Raw genomic sequence first — 21624 nt, 5'->3', positions numbered from 1 at the left:
CTCAGGGCTTTGTGAGTGTACGGAAGCTATTTTCCAACATATTTATTTGAGTGCCAAAATAAAGTTCACTCTGAGGAAAGCAGGCTTTTCTGGGGACTCATCGGATTAACAAGGAATCAGATCCTAGAGGATGTAAGAGGTCTCTCTGAAGCCTATTTGAAACCCAAGTGGAAGCCATCCAGCAGTCATCATTGAAAAGGTCCGACATCTAACAGTTGATAACTTGAGTTCAGCCAGAGAGAGAAAAAGCAATGGATTACTTATATAAAATTGCTAACAAGAGAAAAACGGTCTTCTTTGCACAGATTAATCTGGGAGTCAGTTTTTTTTAAAGGTTCTCTTTTAATAAGATCTAAAAAAATTTTCTAACACATCAATATGTTGTGAGAACTCTCATTTCATTTGTAGCCATTAGGAAACTTTCCCCAGTCTTAAAAATTGATAAAACTATTTTGTCCTCCATATTGTGTCAAATATTGATTATGTAGCATCTTTTTTTAAACATCATTGTAAAACATCATGATCATTTAATATCATGCTTAAAACATTACAAAATTCAAGAGAACTAGTAAAAAAAATTCCACACTCTCACTCCTACATTCTTTTCTATGCGCCTCTACCCCCACCCCTCCCCCCATCTACCACCTTCGCCCATTTTCATGCTTGATGGGACTCCTGGGGAAATGGTGGACTGTAGGTCTTGGGGGAGGAGGGGAGGTGGGCAAATTCGAATCAGAGAGAGAAAGAGATAATTCCCCAAAGAAGGAGAAATGGTCGATTAACCCCTAAAAGCTGATCCTCCCTGGCAATCCAAGAAAGGCGAATAGCAACTGCAGGGAGAAGATACCAGTTCTATTGTCTCTGATTGGCAAATACGAAAAAAGATTGACAGTATCAAGTGGAGGGAATGCAGGGGGCGGGCTGCAGTGTGAAATGGGAGGGGTCACTGAAGACTGGAGCTCATTGATGACGCGACCCTCACGTGACCAGGAGTCGACGTGTGCAGAAGTCCTTATAGTCCAGGGCCTGTTTCCCTGGAGCAGCTCCGTATTGCTGGAGAAGGAGAAAAGTGCCCGGGATCCTTTCAGGTCAGTATAAAAGCAGGCGCTGCCTTGGGGACCCTCGGGTCTGGGAGCCAGAGAGCAGAAGCCAGGCGGGGTCGCCACTGTTTTCCCAACATTACAGCTTGCCAAACTCCCATTTTTGTGCAGGAAATTTGGGGCTCTTGGGTGGGGGTGGGGGTGGAGAGGGAGAACGGTAGCCAATTGAGGGTCCCTAGAGAGACACAGAAACAATTTGGGGAAATCACTTGCGTCTCCCACTCCCTTGCTTGCAGGGAACCGGTGGGCATGCGGGAGGGAGGGCGGGGTTGCCTTAAAAGGAAGGAGAGGATGAGAACGTGGGACAACTTTAGACGAACCAGGCCTAGAATCGTGATAGGGACCGGTGATTCAGGTACTGGCCTGCTCGCTCAGCAAGCACTCCTGTCGGTCTGCAGGACTCTGTGGTCTTTTGGGCGCGACACAATCGAGTGAGGGAAGGAGGCAGGAAAATCCCCTGGATCCCTGCAGGTCAGTGTAAGGGTGCAATTTGCCTCAGGTCCCTTCGGGTAGGGGTGGGGGTGGGGGTGGGGGTGGGAGTGGGAGTGTGAGTACGTGGATGACACCAAAGCCCATCCTGGGGTCGCCACAACCTCTCCCCATCCGGATTAAGCGCTGGAGGCCTTTGCAGAGCCTGCAGCGGAAATGGGGCGGGGGCGGGGGAGGCTGGAGAGACGTGGAAGGGGGAGGGGAGGCCAGAGACTGCACCAGCGGATCTCAGGTGAGTGGCGGGAGATTAGGACGGTCTGGGAAAGCCCGAGAGGGCGGGAATATTGCAGACCAGCGTCTAAGGAGGGGGATAATTGCTTCCGCGCTGCTCCAGTTTCTGGGCTAGGAGAGGCCTGTAAGCAGGGCCTGCTGGGAAATGGTGGGCTGGAGCGGGAGGAGGGAAGATGGAGCTGGAGCCGGAGGGGGAGGGAAGGAAGGTGGAGGAAGGGGTGGAGTCAGGGGAGTTCTGAGCCTGAGGACCTAGCCTTCTCTAGTTGGAAAACTTTGGCTATTAGGGACCTGAATGAGAAGAGGCCAGTCTTTCTGGGAACCCATACTTTGGCTGCTGGTCTGTCTGGCATCTAGTTGTTTTGTTTCCTTGTTTTCTAGGATTAATTTATTCTAAAGAAAGAACAGAAAAATACTCAACATGCAAAAGTCTTGTGAAGAAAATGAGGGAAAACCACAGAACATGCCAAAGACCGAGGCAGACCGCCCTTCGGAAGATGTACCACAGGAGGCAGAAGGAAATCCTCAACCTTCCGAAGAAGGTGTAAGCCAGGAAGCAGAAGGAAGTCTTAGAGGAGGGCTGACCCAGCCTGGCCAGGGGTTTAAAGAGGACACTCCTGTGAGGCATTTGGACCCTGAAGAAATGATTAGAGGAGTAGATGAGTTGGAAAGGCTTAGGGAAGAGATAAGAAGAGTAAGAAACAAGTTTGTGATGATGCATTGGAAGCAAAGACATTCACGCAGCCGTCCTTATCCTGTGTGCTTTAGGCCTTGAATTCTTTTTTTGTCTGATATTAAAATCTGGCCCCTGCTTTCTTTCTGTTAGCGTTCTCTGATGTATCTTTGACCTTCGTTTTACTTTAATCATCTGGTGGAATTTTGTTAGGTAGTTTCCTTGTTACCAGCATCTCACTGGATTTTGTATTTTGACCCATTCTCCAGGTCCGTTTTTCAATTGGAAAGTTTCACACATTTGCATGAAAATATATTCATTCTATATTGTAAAGTAAAACATAACAGGTTACAAAGCAGTATATTTAGTATCAGCTCACATATGTAGGATTTAATCCCAAATTTGTGTGTGCGTGTGTGTGTGTGTACATACAAACATATATCAAAAACGTAACTGCTTATTTCTGTGGCGTGAGCTTTTTTCTTTTTGCTTATGTGTATTTTTTCATGAACACATGTCACACACAAAAAGAAAACTTTTATAAGTAAGAGTTAAATAATTTGCAACCAGCTTATAAGGGCAATGGGGGCATCTAAACTCTTGATGGAAGAACTATTAAAAAATGTAAACCTCAAGTCACCTCTGGATCTCTTAGCTAGAGGAATAAAACTGGCAATTATTACAGATATACTTGCTTAAGACTCCATCTTTTTCATGGGGAAAACATTTGCCTCACAGGGCTGCTGTGAGGAAGAAAGGAGGTGGTTCCTGAGCTGTGCTTGGTTACCGTCTATGCATGCAGAACCCCAACCGACTACAGCATCAGTTATTTGAGGGAGTGCCCTGACACGACTTACCGGTGCTCAGGAACAAGTCCATTAGTAGGCAGGGCGGTGGGGGCTTCATGCCAGTCCTCTGCTGTCGAGCCCCACTCTCCTCCCCTGGCTTCTGCCACACCTGCTGGGCACTGCTTCCTCTTCTGCTAGGTCCTTTGCTCTCTGCTGGCCCTCACTGCTCCTGGTGCACCGGAGTCCTCGGGTGCCAAAACCCACTCACTTTCCTGGAGTCCCCAGTGGTTCAAACCCCCACTCTGTCTTCTGAAGCCTCCCTGCTTCATTAGTGACCCTTAACACAGGTGAGACTCTAGGATTGCTTGGGCCACAATGCCTTGCAGGGTTCTTAGCAAAACAGCCTCTTCTGTTTTCAAACCCAGGACCCCTCCTCTAAGTAGGAGTCAGACATGATGAGGCCATTTTGGGAGTTGGACCAAGGTACAAGTTTGAATAAAAAAAAGCTGTGGTCAGAGTTGCCTTAGGTCTAAGGACTAAGGTTTTGTCTTCCTTCTCTTGTGAGATGATCTCTCGCTGAAGACTCCTGGCAGGCCTGCCCTGGTTCAGAAGACTAAATATCCATAAGTTGCACACAGCAGTAGAGGAAACCGATCTAAGGGAATAGTTCCCTTCACCCTATCCCATCCCCAGTTAAACCGTGAAAAAAAAAACTTGCAAAGGCACTATGAACTATAAATCTGCTAGTAGAAAGGCTAATATGTAAATGTTAGGAATTGTATTTATTTCCCCTACAGAACAACTTTTCCTCCTGATAGTCCTACATACTTGTGTTTAACTGAGACATGTTTTAATATTTAATTGGTTTCTTGATTTAATTGTTACTAAGGAGCTGGTGTTATCCACATTCTGCTGTTGACTCAATAGTCTTCCACAAGGTTTTTATTTCTCTAGTATTATGGTAAGCAATTCCAAAAAGAAAGTGCATGAAATAGATTGCACTCCAAATGTTTCACCAAAGTCTTGCATAATCACTTGCATTAGAACCGCCTTGGGGAGCATCTTCAAAGTACTGATTTCTGGGGATACCTGGGGGGCTCAGTCGGTTAAAGGTCTGCCTTCGGCTCAAGTCAGGATCAAGTCCCTCATGGGGCTCCTTGCTCAGTGGGAGCCTGCTTCTCCCTCCCCCTGCTTGTGTGCTCTCTCTCTCTGACAAATAAAGTAATAAAATCTAAAAAAATAAAATAATAAAATACTGATTTCTGGGGCCCACCCTAGGACTCACTCACTGGGGGTGAGCTATGGAAGTAACAGCAAGCTCCTCTAGGTGATTATGATACACGTTGCAGCATGAGGATGACTGGTATATACAGTATGCTTTCCATTATTACAAATACAAACTTTAATTAGAAGACAATTTTGGAGAATGTTTATTGAAATTCAGAAAGGAGAGGTCTATAACCGTGTTTATCTTTTTAACGATGAAAAGACTGACAGATTAATACATAAAAATTGAAAGATGTCCTTTAATAAAGAAATACAAGATTAAAAGACGAGGGAATGTAAGATTACGTGCACTTCTCTTGACTGAACACCATGTCTGGCCATGCGTTCACTCCTTCCAATATGTGTAAAATGTATTCAAGTTCTCTTTTTGCGATCAGCACACGAAATGGTGAGCTGGTCCTATGCCCTTTGGCTTTGTTTTTGTTTTTTCATTGTGTGATGTCGTTTTGGGGGATCTTCATGTCTCAAGACCATTCTTCAAGGTTGCAACAGCCTGATGGATGCCAGTGGGGTTGGACTCTGTTTGGAGATGAACTTCCAGGGGCTAACCCTACCTGTTTGACAAGACAGGATGAATCCATTCTCCTGGTGCTCAGAGGGGTGGTGTTGTGGTAGGTGTTGTGGTAGGATCCTACCTCAGGTAGGATGTGGAAGGGCTCACCTAAGTCACACTCCTCCTCAGGGTGGGTCTGACTATGGTTTCTCCGCTCCAGCCTGAAGCAGACATGGACTCTCCTAAGTGGATGACTGGGCTGTCCTGGACATACTTGGAGGACAAAAACTGTCCTCACTGCAGGTCAGAGCACTTTGCCTTTCCTTCCTTCTCCCTTTCTCTTTTGGAGAACTTTGTGTGAGGGAAGAGATAAAGCCCCAAAGATTCCTAACTGGAAACGTGGGTCATGATAGTCTTTGGCTAAGCAATTGTCTCAACTGGGTCTGACCAGGTAACTTGGAGATAAAGCAGAAGAGGCTGGGGGCGCCTGGGTGGCACAGCGGTTGGGCGTCTGCCTTCGGCTCAGGGCGTGATCCCGGCGTTATGGGATCAAACCCCACATCAGGCTCCTCCGCTATGAGCCTGCTTCTTCCTCTCCCACTCCCCCTGCTTGTGTTCCCTCTCTCGCTGGCTGTCTCTATCTCTGTCGGATAAATAAATAAAATCTTTAAAAAAAAAAATAAAGCAGAAGAGGCTGACCCTTCTCTCAGAGTCCAATGAAGTAGCTCCCAAAACAATTGAAGTGAAAACGCGGACAGATCTCAGACAAGACCTCCCTCGTGCCTCTCCCACCTACCTTGCTCAGACTCCCAGAAGTGCCTCTGTTGGTGTGATTCTACGATAGCTTTAGCTCTGTGCATGCCCGGTGCAGTACTTCTGATGTCCGCAAGAGCCCAGGCTCAGGGCTATTGGAAACCCCAGGTAAAGGAAGCTTGCAAAAGCATGTGGTCCTATAGTTCAGGAGAAAGGGCGTGTCACCTTCTGTTTGAACAACACCCTTGCACTGCAGACCCAGCTCCCAACTTGGGGGCCAGGGCAGTCAATCTGTGAATTGGTAGGAAGATGCTTTTGAAGGCATTGATGGTGGAGGAAGCAATTATGACCCTTGCTCTTTAGGTCTGTTATCTGAGGAATTATTACTTTTTTTTTTTTAATATCCTGAAAGACTGGTTGGGCAATAAGGTGAAGACACAATTCAAATTCTTGGGTTTAGGAAGGCAAAGTGGTTAAGTGTAAGGTCTTAGAGCCAGAAAAACTTGCGTTCCTATGTGGGCTCTTCCCCTTACAACATGTAACGTTGCATTAATCACTTATTTTTTTTTCTTGGAGGACACCTACTATCTTTGAAATGGGCCATTCATGGAAATAGAACTCTCAGATCAAAGAAAAAAATTTCCTCTCCACCACCATCATTGCTGTTATCATCATCATAATTATTATCGTCATCATCATCTTCATCATCATCATCAAGGGATGGTAGTGAATGAATATTCAAAGGATTCCTGTTAGGCCCAGGCCAGACTATGTAGATTTCTAAGGATCAGTGGGCAAGCCCTGGAAACCCATCCTCTGAAAGCGTGAGACCAATTTAATGGGAAAGCACTGGCTAGAATTGGATTCTCTGCTTATAAGAAGTGTGAGCCCGGATTGGTTCATTCGTCCTCAAAATGAGTATAACCCTGCATAAACCCATAAGACTGTTGTGGGAAGTAAAAGCAGAAAACTATATGAAATTCCTGGCATGCAACAGACCTTCAGAGAATGTTAGATCTTTGATCATCATTATCAAGTGTCGTCATCATCATCATCATCACCATCATCATCAGATGATCCTGAGATAATACTAATACATGGACTCAGAAAGTCTGTGCTTCCTTGACTCCATATCATCCTTCCAAAGGAAAAGTCTATTCTCGTTTCTTTCATTCAAACTTATCCCCTGCATGAAAGAAGCATATAGTACATAAACTAAATGGAATAACTGTCGTTCATTTGCAATTATAAAAGAAATAATTGAATCCTATATACATTTACAGCATTTATGCACTCTGGTCCCTTTTGTGTGTTGTAGGACGAAAAAAGAAATTTCTTCCACATTTCCAATTTATTTAGTTACCTGCCTGAAAATTTGAAATCAAGAAGAAAATCTTACTTTCATGAATTACAAAATATGATGTAGAAACAGCTCTTTGACATGGAAAGCTGTTTCTAACCATCATACTGTTTCATGAAAAAGCCAACTGCAACACACACACACACGCGCACACACACACACACACACACACAGGTTAAAGAGAAATATGAAACTGAAATGAATATTTCTAAATGGTATTATGGGAAATTTATAACTTCATCTTTATCCTTCTCTGTATTTCCAGTTTTAACTTTTTCAATGAACATGTGGAGTTTTTTTTTTAAAGATTTTATTTATTTATTTATTTGAGAGAGAGACAGAGAACACAAAGGGGGAGGGGAGGGAGATGTAGAAGCAGACTTCCCGCTGAGCAGGGGGTGGGACTGCAGGGCTCAATTCCAGGACCCTGGGATCATGACCTGAGCTGAAGGCAGACACTTAACTGACTGAGCCACCCAGGCACCCCATCTGGGGTTTTTATAATTAGAAAAGGATCATAAAGGTGAAAGTAGTGTAATTCTATTCCTCCTATCCTTTTAGCTGAGATGGGGCCTGTTGACTCTTCCAGTTCCTTGTTTTCTTTCTGTTCCATCTTACTTCTGAGAAGAACCTGATGTAAGTGTCAGACCTCTGAGGGTACTAGCTGAGAAGTTACCCCCTGTCTATGCCCCTCTCCCTTGTGAGAAATGCTGTATTTCTGTCTTTGGTCACAAGGTGGCATTTCGTAACTACTTTCTAAATATTCTCCTACAAAGTGATATTAATTTCTCAAAAATAAAATAACAATAAACATAATTTTCAAAGAACATTATGAAACGGATTCCTAATTCTGTTTTTAAAAATACACAATTATAGAAAAATACTGGCAGGATGTACCCTCAGCTGTATTTGCCAGAGCTCCCAAATTTGCATTTCATTTATTGACTCATTCAACAAATATTCGCTGGATGCTTACTGTGTATCAGACTGTGCTAGCCAAAAATCTGTTTATCCAGCCCAGACTTTTCTCCTGAGACTCTATATTCAACAGTCTGCAGATACTGGCCATATGGGCTAAGATAAATGTTATCCAACTACACGCGCATAACCCTGCGTGGACCCGTACTCATCACTTAGCCAGTTTATCCCTTAATCCTGAGGCACACCATGTAAAGCAGAGGCAGTATGAAAAAACTGGGAAAGCACAGGTTTAGAGTCAGAAAAAGTTTTGTTGTAATAGACTTTTATTTTTAAATTTCAGAACACTTGTAATTGATCAAAAGGATTCTTAGTAACCTAGGAAGTGGATTAATGATATAAGGTTTCAGGTACAAGACATACCTATACATCTAGGGTTGAAAGTCAAAGTCTACATTACACATTTGACAACTATTGATGTAGATGGTTTTCAAGGTCTGCTTCCTTCACCCCCCCATCCCCCTACCCCTATTGTTTATTGAGCTCCCACTAAGTGCCCTGGCCCTTGGCTACGCCCCAGGACACAGGTGAACAAAAGAAAGTTCCTGCCTTTATGATGTCTCTATTCTGATTTACACTCTTTAAAAAAAATGTGAGGTAAAATTTACATACAGTGAAATGCACAGATCTTAAGTGTATATAATTGTGTGTAAAGTAGGACATTTCCATTACTCCGAAAAGATTTCCATGACTCCAAAAAGTTTCCTGTCCTTTTCCATAGTGTGAATATACAACAATTTGTTTATCTATTCAGATATTTTGGACATTTGAGTTGTTTCCATTTTTTGGTCTATTATAAATATAGCTGCTATGAATATACTTGTGTAAGTTTTTTGCATGTATGTGTTCTTCTTTTGGGTAAATATCTAGGAGTAGAGCTGCTGGGGCAAAGAAAAGGCGAGTGTTTGATTTAACATGAAATTGCCAACAGTTTTTCAAATTGGTTGTAACATTTTGTACTCAAACAATGTATGAGAATTCAGTTGCTCCACATTCTCACCAAAATGTCAATGTCATGAAAGAAAGAAGGCGAGAGAACTATTCTAGATTAGAAGAGATTAAAAGATGTAACAACTAAATACAATGTTTGAATAAGGATGGTAGATAAGAAAATAGTATTACATCAGTGCTGAATTCCCTGAATGCAACAATTGTATTGTGCTTGTTTAGGAGACTGTCTTTATTGTTAGGAGATAAAATGTTGAAGTATTATCATTCTGCGATTAGCTTTAACATAGTTCGGCAATGAAAAAAGAAAGAAAATAAATATACAACATGAGAGAGAAAGTAATTGGCAAAGTATTAATTGGTGAATCTAATCTAGGTGAAGGGATTAAGAGTATATAGGCATTCAGTTTATTATTTTCAGAATACTTTCTAGGTTTGAACTTTTCAAAATAAAAAGTTAGTGATAGTGGGATGGGGGAAGGCAAAGATATCTGCTCAGCCCTCCAGAAGACAAGGTTGCTAAATGAGGCTCTAGAATCAAGATCGACAGATTTGGTTATTGGCAAACATGAGGTGATAGATTATGCAAACAACTTTAGAGGAACATAAAGACAGGGGCAGCTGGCTGAACTCTAGTTCTGGCAGTAGTTTAAGAAACCATTCCAGAGGCCAACTTGTTGGGACAGATCACCATGTGTCATCAAACCTTTTTTTAAAAGTTAAAATAGCAATATCTACACACTATAGATATGATCAGATTCTTGTGGGAAGAAGAGAGGAGCTTGACAACATCTAAGTATCCAATAAAAGTGGACTGGAAATGACCTTAGGACATTGAGACAAAAAGAAGAATATCGTTTAATAAGAAAACCTGAAGGTATTATATCAGATCTTGATGTAGAAAGACTTATGTGAACTGCTTTGCCAGTAGGGAAAGTATCAAAAAAAAAAAAAAAAAGAGTCACAGAGACCAAGGTTGGGCCTGTCTCGTTCAATCACCATCCAGTGCAGGAAGAAAAGAGTGGTCAGGAGCCCCAGAGCAAGTGTTCAGTGTGAGGAAGGAAATATAACAATGGTAGGAATGGAGTAACAGGGGGTGTGAGGATGCAGCAAGGATGAAAGTAAAGCAAAATAATCCAAAATAAGAGTAATGTAATCTGTATTTACACAAAAGCCAAAGGTGAAACTGGATTCAGACTAGAAACATACCAGGACTATAGTATAGTTGCCCTCCAAGAACCACATTTTATACCAATCTTCTAAACACTCCCCAAATGGAGTTCATCTCCAATAACAGCTAAAGGCTGATATGAAAATATATAAAAATGTTCTCTACTTGTCAGGGTTTTTTTTGTCTTCGAGAATTCGGTAAAAAGTAGAATGAGGATTTCCCAAAGTTATGCTGACTTCATAGAGCTGTTTTAAGGATTATGAAATGTGATATCTTTCCATATGAGATTCAGGAATCATCTTTTTATCGGATAAGGACAATACTTTAGGTGGAAAGACCAGAATGGAGGCTGTTACAGCAGTTTAAGGGAGGTATAAACAGTAGGTCTTGGTAACTGTTCGGATGTGGACATAAGAAAGAAAGCCTGGTTTAGGGAACTAGTTGAATCCTGGTATTTTATTTTATTTTATTTTAGTCCAGGATAGTTAACATATGGTGTTATAGTAGTTTCAGGCGCACAACATAGTGATTCAAAAATTCCACACATCACCCAGTGGTCATCACAAGTGCACTTCTTAATCTGTATCACCTATTTTACCTACCTCCCCTCTGGTAACATCAGTTTGTTCTCTATAGCTCTGAGTCTGTTTCTTGATTTCTCTCTCTCTCTCTCTTTTTCCTTTGCTCTTTTTTGTTTGTTTCTTAAAATCCACATATGAGTGAGATCATATGATATTTGTCTTTCTCTGATTGACTTATTTTATTTAGCATAATGCTCTCTGGCTCCACCCATGTGGTTGTAAATGGCAAGATTTCATTCTTTTTCATGGCTGAATAATATTCATATATATACATAAATATATTTATCACTTCTTCTTTATCCATTCATGTATTGACGGACACTTGGGCTGTTTCTATAATTTGGCTATTGTAAATAATGCCGCAATAAACATAAAGGTGCATGTATCTCTTTGAATTAGTGTTTTTTGTATTTTTTGGGTATATGCCTAGTAGTGCAATTGCTGGGTCATAGGGTAGTTCTATTTTTAACTTTTTGAGGGACCTCCATACTGTTTCTTACAGTGGCTGCACAAGTTTGCATTCCCACCAACAGTGCACAGGGGTTCCTTTTTCTCCACATCCTTGCCAACACTGTTGTTTCTTGTGTTGTTGATTTAGCCATTCTGACAGGTGTGAGGCGATATCTCATTGTAGTTTTGATTTCCATTCCCCTGTTGTTGAGTGATGTTGAGCATCTTTTCATGTGTCTGTTGGCCATCTGGATGTCTTCTTTGGCTTAATGTCTGCTCGTGTCTTCTGCCCATTTTTCAGTTGGGTTGTTTTCTGGGTGTTGAGTTGTATAAGTTCTTTATATATTTAGGATCTGACCCTTTATTGGATATATCATTTGCAAATATCTTCCCATTCAGTAGGTTGCCTTTTAGTTTTGTTAATTGTTTCTTTTGCTATGCAGAAGCTTTTTATTTTGATGTAATCCCAATAGTTGTTTTTTTTTTGTTTTTTTTTGTTTTTTTTTTTTTGTTTTTTGTTTTTTTTTGCTTTTATTTCTCTTGCCTCAGGAGACCTATTTAGAAAAATGTTGCTAGGGCTGATATCAGAGTAATGACTGCCTGTGCTCTTTTTTTAGGATTTTTATTATTTCAGGTCTCACATAGTTTTTTAACCCATTTTGATCAATGTGTCTATTTTTGTGTCAGTACCACACTGATTCAATTACTACAGCTTTGTAATATAACTTGAAGTCCAGAATTGTGGTACCCCAACTTCGCATTTCTTTTCCAGAATTGTTTTGGCTATTCAGGGTCTTTTGTGGTTCCATACAAATTTTATGATTGTTTGTTTTAGTTCTGTGAAAAATACTGTTGGTATTTTGGTAGGGATTGTTTAAATGTATAGATTGCTTTGGGTAGTATAGACACTGTAACCATATTTTTTCTTCCAATCCATGAGCATGGAAATTCTTTTCATTTATGCATTAATTTAGATAAAGGTCCAAGAGAGAGAGATTTTGGGTGTGGAGAAAGAAGAACTGAAAGAGAAGGCATTTAGTTCAAGGTAGAGCATTTAGGTGGCAAAGTCCAAAAGTAAGTCAGATGAAATAGCAAAAGAGCTCAAAAGAAAGATATATGGTAGAGACACAGACTTGGGAGCCAATGTTTATATGACAGTGTAAATCTGAACATTGTGGTAGGCCAAATATTGTTCCCTGAAGATATCAAGGTCCTAAATCCCTGGAACAGGTAAATTTTACCTGATATGGTAAAAGGGATTTTGCTGACGTGATTAAGTTAAAGATCTTGAGATGGGGAGATGATCCTGGATTATGTAGGTGGCTCCTAGATGTAATTACAAGAGTCCTTATAAGAGGGAGGGAGATTTGATGTCAGAAGATGAAAAGACAACGTGATAATGGAAGCAGAAATTAAAATGGTGCAACCACAAGCCAAGGAATGTTGGCAGCAAACAGAAGCTGGAAAAGGAAAGGAATGGATTCTCCCCTGGATCCTTCAGAAGGAATCAGACCTGAAAACACCTTGAGTTTAGCCCTGTAGATCTCAAAATTTGGAGTTCTGGCCTCCAGAATTGTAATTAAATACATTTCTGTTCTTTTAAGCCACTAAGTTTGTGGCAATTTGTTACAGCAGCAATAGGAAACTAAACACTAAAACCTTCTCATTCTGAGAATAAGAGGTCTGTGAAAGAACTCTGGATACCAATATTTCAGGGGGCTTAGAGCTTATTGGCTTTGAGGACAAGTGGTGGTGTCAAACAGATTTGGATTCAAATTCATCTCTACCCTTAGTAGCAGTGTGACTTTGGGCAAGCTATTTAAACGATATACCTAAGTTTCTCTATCTGTAAAACTGAGACAATAACAGAGCATCCATCAAAGAATGGTTGTGAGGATTAAAGGCAAATATCTAATTAATGCCTCTGGTACCTAGTAAGTACTTCATAAATGGTAGTTTTGGAGATCCACGTGTGTAAGTATAATTTACAACTATTATTGTTTAATTAATAAACATTTTTAATGTGGAGATGAATCGACACTGCTAATTTTTTTAAAGATTTTATTTATTTATTTATTTATTTGATGGAGAGAGAGACAGCAGCGAGAGAGGGAACACAAGCAGGGGGAGTGGGAGAGGAAGAAGCAGGCTCCTAGTGGAGGAGCCTGATGTGGGGCTCGATCCCGGAACGCCAGGATCACGCCCTGAGCCGAAGGCAGACGCTCAACGACTGTGCCACCCAGGTGCCCCGACACTGCTAATTTTTGTAGGAGTTGTATTAGATTGTTCAGCTCAGTTCAGCAATCTTTGAGAGCATGTGGAAGCTTGGTTCTAAAGCTTGCACTCTTAATAAAAAATGTGTCTGTTCAGACTGCTGTATGTGTATGTGTGTGTTGTATATATATTTTGGGGAACAAACAGGTCAATATGCAACTTGTTGAGGATGTGAGATGGCAGCAAAATCTTCTTCTACTTTAATAGTGTTTAATTTCCATTAAGATCTCTCTCCTTCCTGGTCCTCTTAAAAAATTTCAGGTATCATTTACATGGAAGTGAATTATAGTTATAATGTTAATGATAAGCTACCCTTAAGTAGGTCATAAACTTGAACTGTTTTTTAAATCCCTTGTGGTTTTTCTTAAGTACGCTGCATGCCCAACATGGGGCTCATGCTCATGTCCTTGAGTTCAAGAGTCACACGCTCTACCAACTGAGCCAGCCAGGCATTCCATCTTTCTAAAGTTTTTAAAGTAAAATTTAAAACAACCAATGACCAAGAAATGGGAAAAAAAAAGTTAAGCTAAAGTTGAAGCTGGCCTAGTGGAATGTTAAAGATCTTAAAAAACAAACAAACAACTATTCTCTTCCCAAATAAAAATAGCTTTACTGTATTAATGATTAAGCAATTATGCAGAAAGATATTGAGAATTAGCAAAAACCACACTTTAGATCCCCGCCACCTTGCATGACAAAAGCAAGGTGGGCACTGGTGGCTGAGGGGGATGATAGGGGAGGGTGGGAGGTAGCAGGAGAGGCAGGTAACAAGAGGTAGAAGAGAGAAAAGTAGAAAATCCAAGGCCTGGCTAAAGCAGGGATGGGGAGTGGATGGAGACATTCACTAGCAACCAGAGAAGAGCAAACTCCAACCTAAGGCAGTGAATCCAGTAGTAGCCCCTCGGATTAGCATGGACAGAAATGAATGATAGGGAAGTTCATGATGACGCTCCATGCGTGGGGGGGTGCTCTGTGAGTATGTATGTTGGCAGGGCTACAGTAGGGGTTCCAGCTGCACTGCCTGCCAGATGAGAGGTGGGGTGGAGGCTAGGAGTGAGATGGGGTGGGGGGCAAGCTCTGAAGTGATGTAAGACCCTCATATGACCAGGAGCTAAGGGGAGCAAAAATCCCTCTTGTCCAGGTCTTTTTGTCTGCAATACCCGCTTTTCCACTGAGGCAGGCTGGCATCTGGTGCAGAGCAGGACAGGGAGGAACACACTTCCCCAGAACAAAGCAGGTCTGTGTAGGCAACTGGACCAGCACTGTGTTGGTGGATGTGGTGTAAAGGGTGTGCGTGAAAGGGAAGGAGGGCAAAGACTGAAGCTGTTTTGGGCCTGTATGCTCTATGCCTCTTCAACCTTTTGGAATAAAAATGACGGGACTGGGGATAGAAGGAAGGGCTGGAGAAGGATCAGGAGGGGCATAGAGACCTGGGGATAGTTTGAAAATAATCTGCTTCTTTCACAACCTGCCTACAGGGAAACGGTAGATAAACACAAGGAGATAAGCCTCAAGATGAAGATGGAGGAGATAAAACAAATGGTGGTTATGTAGAGAGCACACAGTGAACAAATGGAGACTAAGAAATCATTAAAACAAGTTCCCTATTCCAATATGGTGGGCACTTCATGGCTGGGGATGAGGGTGAGGCAGGACAAGAAGGAGGACTTTTGAGATTTCAGGAGATGGGGTGGCTAATCTTGAAAGGGGCTTTTGTCTTGTATTCTGGTCTGTCCACCAAGCACTTCAGTACTGCACACTCTCATCTGTCTGCAGGTCTAAATATCCATTAGGCCTGTCTTAGTCCAAGAAACGAAACTGGAGGAGGAACTGCTTAGAATTTGGGCAGGTTGGTATGACACAGTGATCTGGCCTGGAGCTCTAGGGTGAGGGGTGAAAGGCTGGATACGTCTCAGGCAAGAACATGATGATGCCGCCACACTGCTCCTACTTGTATCTCATTCAGTCAAGGGAAAGGACCATAGAAAGGACTAAATGGGAAATTGTTGCAAGAGAATGAGGAAATCTACACTGGCCTTTCAGGTGTGGGAGAAAGACAAGAATCTGAAGAGAGGAGTGAATTAGAGGAAGGGTGAGACCTTTGCACCCATTTCCTTGATTCAAGAAAGCAGATGGGTGCTGGAATGAACAATACACATTCAACGTTTCCTCCCTAACAGTAATTTAATTCAAAGAAGAAAAAGGAAAAACAAATCTTGACATGGAAAATACCTACTGAGCAATGAAGGAAAGGTTGAGTGTAGAGTTACCTCTGAAAGGAGGTGAAGGCCAGGAAGCTAGAGGAAATAATAGCCAGGAGCAAGCACCCAATAGACATGCCAATAATGATGAAGGGGCAGGAGGGGGAGGAGGAGATGAGATAGAAAGCTATCTGGAAGAGATAAAAAGATTAAGAAATAAATTTAGAATAATACACTGGAAGGAAACGCAGTCCAGGAAGCAGCCTTATCCCATTTAATGTTTTTTACCTTCAATTTTTTTCTTATATAATTAGAGCCCAACTTTTATTTTGGTTGCATTTTCTACATATAACTTTGCTCATCTTATTTTTAACCTTTTGATGGTACTGGTTTTAGATGTTCCTTTGTTACCAATATCTCATTGGATTTTGTCTTGTGACTCTTTACACAAGCCTGCATTTTAGTAGGGGATTTCTCTAAATTGCATAGAAAAAAAGTCATTACATATTGTACTGTGAATTAAGTAGGTTGAAAAATAGTGTATATATGTGTAAATATATATATATATATGACTATCTGTATCTATACATATATATGATATCCCAATTTAAAATAAGTATGTTTGTACTTTCCATATACACACAGAAAAAGTTGGAAAAGATGTACACAAAAAGCTTAATAATTCTGGTTCCTCTCTAAGGGTCAGACTCATGGGAAATTTTAATTTCCTTTTGTATTTTTTGCATATCTGTACTTTCTCATTTTTCCAAAAGAACATGTTTTAGTTGTATCACAAAAATTAATAAAAAGTTTAAATAGAAATAAAATTAAAATTATCAAAATAGCAGGTCAGTTTACTTATAAAGACAGTATGGAACAGCTAACAAATACTTGAAAAATTTTTTTCAAAGGATGATAAATTTCATGTGACATTTGAATCCTTTAGCTAGAAGTATCAGCTAGGCCATTATTGCAGATATATTAATTTCGTAATTAGCCCTTTATGTGCAATATGGGGAAAACGTCTCACAGGACTGCTGAGTAGATCAAATGAAGTAATATGTATGAAATGAGCTGCTGTGTTTGGCTACCTCCTTCACCCCACCCACATGCAGAACCTCAGATCTCTTCAGATTTCCTTCCGTTATTGATGGAGGTAATATCCAAGGTTTACGACACCCTTGCTGAGAAACAAGGCCAGACAGCAGAGGGGGTTGCCCACTCTTCCGTTCTTCTGCTACTATGCCATCCACCATGGGCCTTACCCTGGAAACTGCCATGTTCTGCTTCGCACTGCTGAGGATGTTTTAGAGTCCTCGAGATAGTACAAATCTTACTGATTTATCTGGAGTCCCTGGTGGACCAAAGTCCTTCTATATCCCTAAGTAAATGTGGAGAATATGCTTCCTTCCACTTCAATATTACACTTACCCAGATGGGTACTGCCCCAGCGTGGCTTGGGCACTGATGCCACACATACACAGAAGAAGCCATTTTAACTCACAGGCCCTTTTTTTCCATGATGAATGCACTGGGGGCTAGGGGCAAATTTGAGCAACAGGTATCGTGCTGTAGTAAGGATTGTTCCTTATTCTCCACAAAGCCCTATTTTCCTGTTTCCTTAAGTTGAAATCATTACATATTCCCCTATTAGGGCCACTCTTCCAGGTGTTAATAGAAAACCACAGGCCCCAAATAGAGTCAATTATGCCAGGCCAGGTCACCAAACTGGGGCTTAATACCTAACCTAATTGCAGTTTCAACCTTCCTCAGAAATGTAGTAATGTAGTCTTAACTGGTCAGTCAGGAATTTTCTGGTCAGCAGCAAAGAGGTAATTTGTCACATGGGCCCTCTCCATCCCTTCAAGAAAGATGAAGTAATCCACTTAATAAGACCCTCTGTTTTTACCCCCAAAGGAAGGTGATGTTGGCTGAACCGATCCTTTCTTTTGCTAATAACTTCCTTGTCCCACCATCCTGCTTACTAAAGCCGATTATATCTTCAAATTTACTAGGCTGAATTTTGTTTTTTAACACAGGTCAGGAGACTTCCCTGAACGTAGTAGTTATAGGGTGGCACCGTATTTAAGTCCACGCTAAAACATTGTATCCCTCACTCTATCCCACACAATCTATATCCCACAGATCAGTCTCTAAAGCGAAGTACTGTGTAAAGCATCATTATTTCCCCATATATTATGCTCAGTTAAAACAGAGACTTTTTTTTTATCCTGGCCTACTACATGCCTAGTGCCTGATAAGGTACATTACTACTTAGATATCTTACACATATTAAGCAAACACACCATCATGGCAAGAATATACCACTCTTTACCTTGGGAGCAATTTCTTTTTTTTTAATTTAAAACATTTTATTTGAACATTTTATTTATTTATTTGATAGAGAGCACAAGGAATGGGAGCTGCAGAGGGAGAAGGAGAAGCAGACTCCCCGCTGAGCTGGGAGCCCAATGCGGGCTGGATCCCAAGACTCTGGGATGTGACCTGAGCCAAAGGCAGATGCTTAACCAACTGAGCCACCCAGTTGGCTGAGAAGGCTGTATGAACAGCCCTTGTGACTTTTTACTAACTAATTATCCCTGCCCAAATTCTGCTTAGAATGCCTTACTAACTGAAGCTCCCAAAATTGTTTTCTTTGTCCTGTCAATCCCTCACAGAATTATTGGCTCTTTGTCTAAAAAGTATAACAACTGCCTCCCTTGGTCATTTCTTTAGGTCACAATTTCATTATGAGGTCTCTGTGCACATGTAATAAAACTTTTTTTCTCCTGTTGATCTGTCTTATGAAAATTTAATTCTTAGTCTAGCTGGAAGAACCCTACAGGTAGAGAGGAATTGTTCCTTCCCTTCATGTGCAATGTAAGGATTTAACCCAATTTGCCTATATCTAAAGTTGCAGTTTTTAACAACTATGTCGTGTTGCATCCTCAGTGCCAATTCAATGGCTTCTACGTAGAATATTTAAAAAGTTGTTACCACTCCCAGTGTCTGAATGTTTTTTACTATTAACATGTCCAATTATTTTTCTTTTTTTCTGCTATCTACATGCATCATTACAATCAGAAAATTCCATGAAGATTATTATAAATGCTTTAAAACAAAATAATATTATAAAGCATGTTAAAATACAAATAAACTCAAAACAAAATGAAACAAAAAACATACAATGCAATGCAATATTTTCAACATATATTACGGATTTGGAGTTAACCTTAATATTTGAATAGCTCTTACAACTCAATAGCAAAATGGATTTCCAAGCAACAAAAAATAAAAATGGAAGCTGCAAAATAAAATATGTGTGCTTATTTGGGGTCCTAGGGATTGCAATCCAGGAGACACAGATTTGACTAAAATCAAAAGCATGTTCCAGAGAGATAAAGAAGGTTAGAGTTTTTAAAGAGAAATGAGGGGATTTACATAAATTGTTTTGAAGAAAACGCGATTGGTGCTGGTATTGCTACAGTTATACTAACCCATGTATGATTGGTTGCTAGGGCTAGTGTTGGGCAGAAAGTCCGTTTATGTCCATTTTAACATATAACAGATGCCTTGGCTTTTAGCGGAGTTAAGCAAAAATTCTGAGAATTTGAGACAGAAGATGTGCATAAGCCCCACCTCTTCAATGTTTTCCTGGTTGGTCCCATTTTAAATAACTCTCTTAGAAAGGGTTACTTCATCTTATTCTTCTTATTGTCAGGACTAAGGATATGAATGGGAAATTTACAGTAAGGAAAACATAAAGGACCAATAAAGAAATGGAAACCCAACTAATAATGGAAGAAATATAAATGAAAACAAAATTAAACCCTTCCTTTGCCTATCAAATCAGAAAAGATTAGAAAGACTGATAAGATTCTGTGTTTGGGTGTCAGTAAATAGAACTAGCATATGTTGCTGATGGGAGTAATGTATAGCCACACTTTTATAAAGGGGAGGTTTGCATATGAATGTCAATTACAGCAATAATGATAATACTGAAACTTGAAAACAACACAAATAGGCATGAATAGAGTATTGGCTCAATACATTATTATACACATATGGAAAGAAACACTATGTGGCAAATCAAAAAAATTAAGGAGACTTCTGATTAAATGTTGTAAATTGACTATAAGCTTTTATCTTCCTTTTTAAATAAGATCTCACAAGAATTAAGTAAACTGATAATAACATTAAAAAAAACCTTTTTATTTTGGAATAATTTTACAGAAGAGTTGTGAGAAGAAGAGAATTTTATAGAAGAGAGTTCCTGTATACCCTTCAACCAGATTTCTCTAATATTAACATATTTCACCTATAAAAATTAATAAATTAACATTAGTTCAATATTACTAACTAAACTTAACACTTTATACACATGTCAACAAGTTTTCCCCATAGTCCTTTTTTTCTGCTCCAAGATTCAGTCCAGAATACTAACTGTATTTAGTTATCACGTCTCCTTATTCTTCTACATTCTCTGACAGTTGCTCTTTCTTTTGTTTCATGACCTTGACATTTTTTGAAGAGTACTGGTCAGCTATTTTGTAGGATGTCCCTTAGTTTGGGCTTGTCTGATGTTTTCTCATGATTATTGAGATTACAGGATTTAGGGAAGAATAGCACAGAGGTGATATGCCCTTTTCTCTGGTATTCTGTGATGTGATTCATGTGATATGGTATCAGCATGATTTGTTAGCGGTGGTGTTAACTTTGATTCCTTGGCTAAAATGATGTCTGCCAAGTTCTTCCTCCGTAAGATCTTTCTCCATTTCCATACTCTATTTCTTAGAAGTGAGTCACTAAGTCCAGCCCACGCTCAAGAGAAGGGGAATTAAGCTTCACCTCCTGTGGGGAGAAGTATCAAAGAATTTGTGGGTGTTTTTTTAAAAAAAATAGTGATTAATTAAAATTTGGAGGGGAGATATTTTGAGGCTATGCAAATATTTCTTCTTAAATATTTCCTCTTAAAGTTTTACTCATTAAATTTAGCATCCATCAGTGGGTCTAATGTGCAATAATTACTACCTTGGTGTTCTAATGTGGTTTTCTATATTCCTCATACTGACTGGATTACCTGGAATTATTCTGTAAGAAAGTTTTATCTATCTATCTATCTATCATCTATCTATCTATCTATCTATCATCTATCTATATCAGTATGGATGTTTTTATTCTTTGGGGTATAATTCAGTGATATCTTTTTTTCCAAATGGATCCAGTTTTGGCCATTAGAAGCTTGTTTGGGTTGGCTCATGTCCCTCTGATATGCACAATGTGTTAGGCAGAATTTTAAAGACACCTTCAAGATTCCTGTGTTTTGGTTATTCAGTAAAACACCAATCCAGGTATTGCTGTAAATGGACTTTTCAGATGTAATTTAACACTCAGTCAGCTGACTTTAACATTGGGAAATTTTCCTGGATTATTCTGGTTGACCCAAAATAACCACATGAGCTGTTGAAGCACAGAAACTTCTCCAGCTGGTGGCAGAAGAGGAAGGCAGAAAAGAAAAGGAGAAGAGAAAGTCAAGGATATTGAAAGCATGAAATGGATTCAATTTTTCATTGCTGACTTTGTAAATGGAGGTGGCCAGAACCAGAGGAAGTCTGTAGAAGCTGAAAAAACCTGCAGGTGACAACCAGCAAGGAAACAGGGATCTCAGTCCTACAACTGTATGGAACTGAATTCTGCTAACACCTTGAATGAGACTGGAAGTATGTTCTTTCTCATAGTCTCCAGATCAGAGCCCAAGCTGATTGGCTCCTCAATTTCAGCTTCTTTGAGACTGTAAGCAAAGAACCTAGTTGAGCCCACCTAGACTTCTGTTTTAAGCTGTTATTCTTG

At 40.3% G+C, this 21624-nt stretch overlaps 1 protein-coding gene across 3 annotated transcripts; it reads left to right on the top strand.

Annotated features, from left to right (window-relative positions):
* The first annotated feature begins 980 nt into the window (after positions 1-980).
* Positions 981-3176, top strand: TCEAL8 (transcription elongation factor A like 8). Of its 3 annotated transcripts, XM_026489493.3 has the most exons (3): positions 981-1088; positions 1499-1571; positions 2199-3176. In XM_026489493.3, exon 3 carries the CDS (start codon positions 2239-2241, stop codon positions 2590-2592), a length of 354 nt encoding a protein of 117 aa, XP_026345278.1. In that variant the 5' UTR covers positions 981-1088; positions 1499-1571; positions 2199-2238; the 3' UTR covers positions 2593-3176. The 3 variants fall into 3 exon arrangements, with proteins under 3 accessions (XP_026345278.1, XP_048069196.1, XP_057170730.1); XM_048213239.1 differs by lacking the exon at positions 1499-1571 and having other exon boundaries at positions 984-1088; XM_057314747.1 differs by lacking the exon at positions 981-1088 and having other exon boundaries at positions 1476-1571.
* The last annotated feature ends 18448 nt before the right edge of the window (positions 3177-21624 follow it).

Source organism: Ursus arctos, chromosome X (genome assembly GCF_023065955.2).
Source record: "Ursus arctos isolate Adak ecotype North America chromosome X, UrsArc2.0, whole genome shotgun sequence".
NCBI classification, from domain to species: domain Eukaryota; kingdom Metazoa; phylum Chordata; class Mammalia; order Carnivora; family Ursidae; genus Ursus; species Ursus arctos.
The sequence above is the reverse complement of the archived record's forward strand: the minus strand, read 5'-3'. Positions and strand labels throughout refer to the sequence as shown.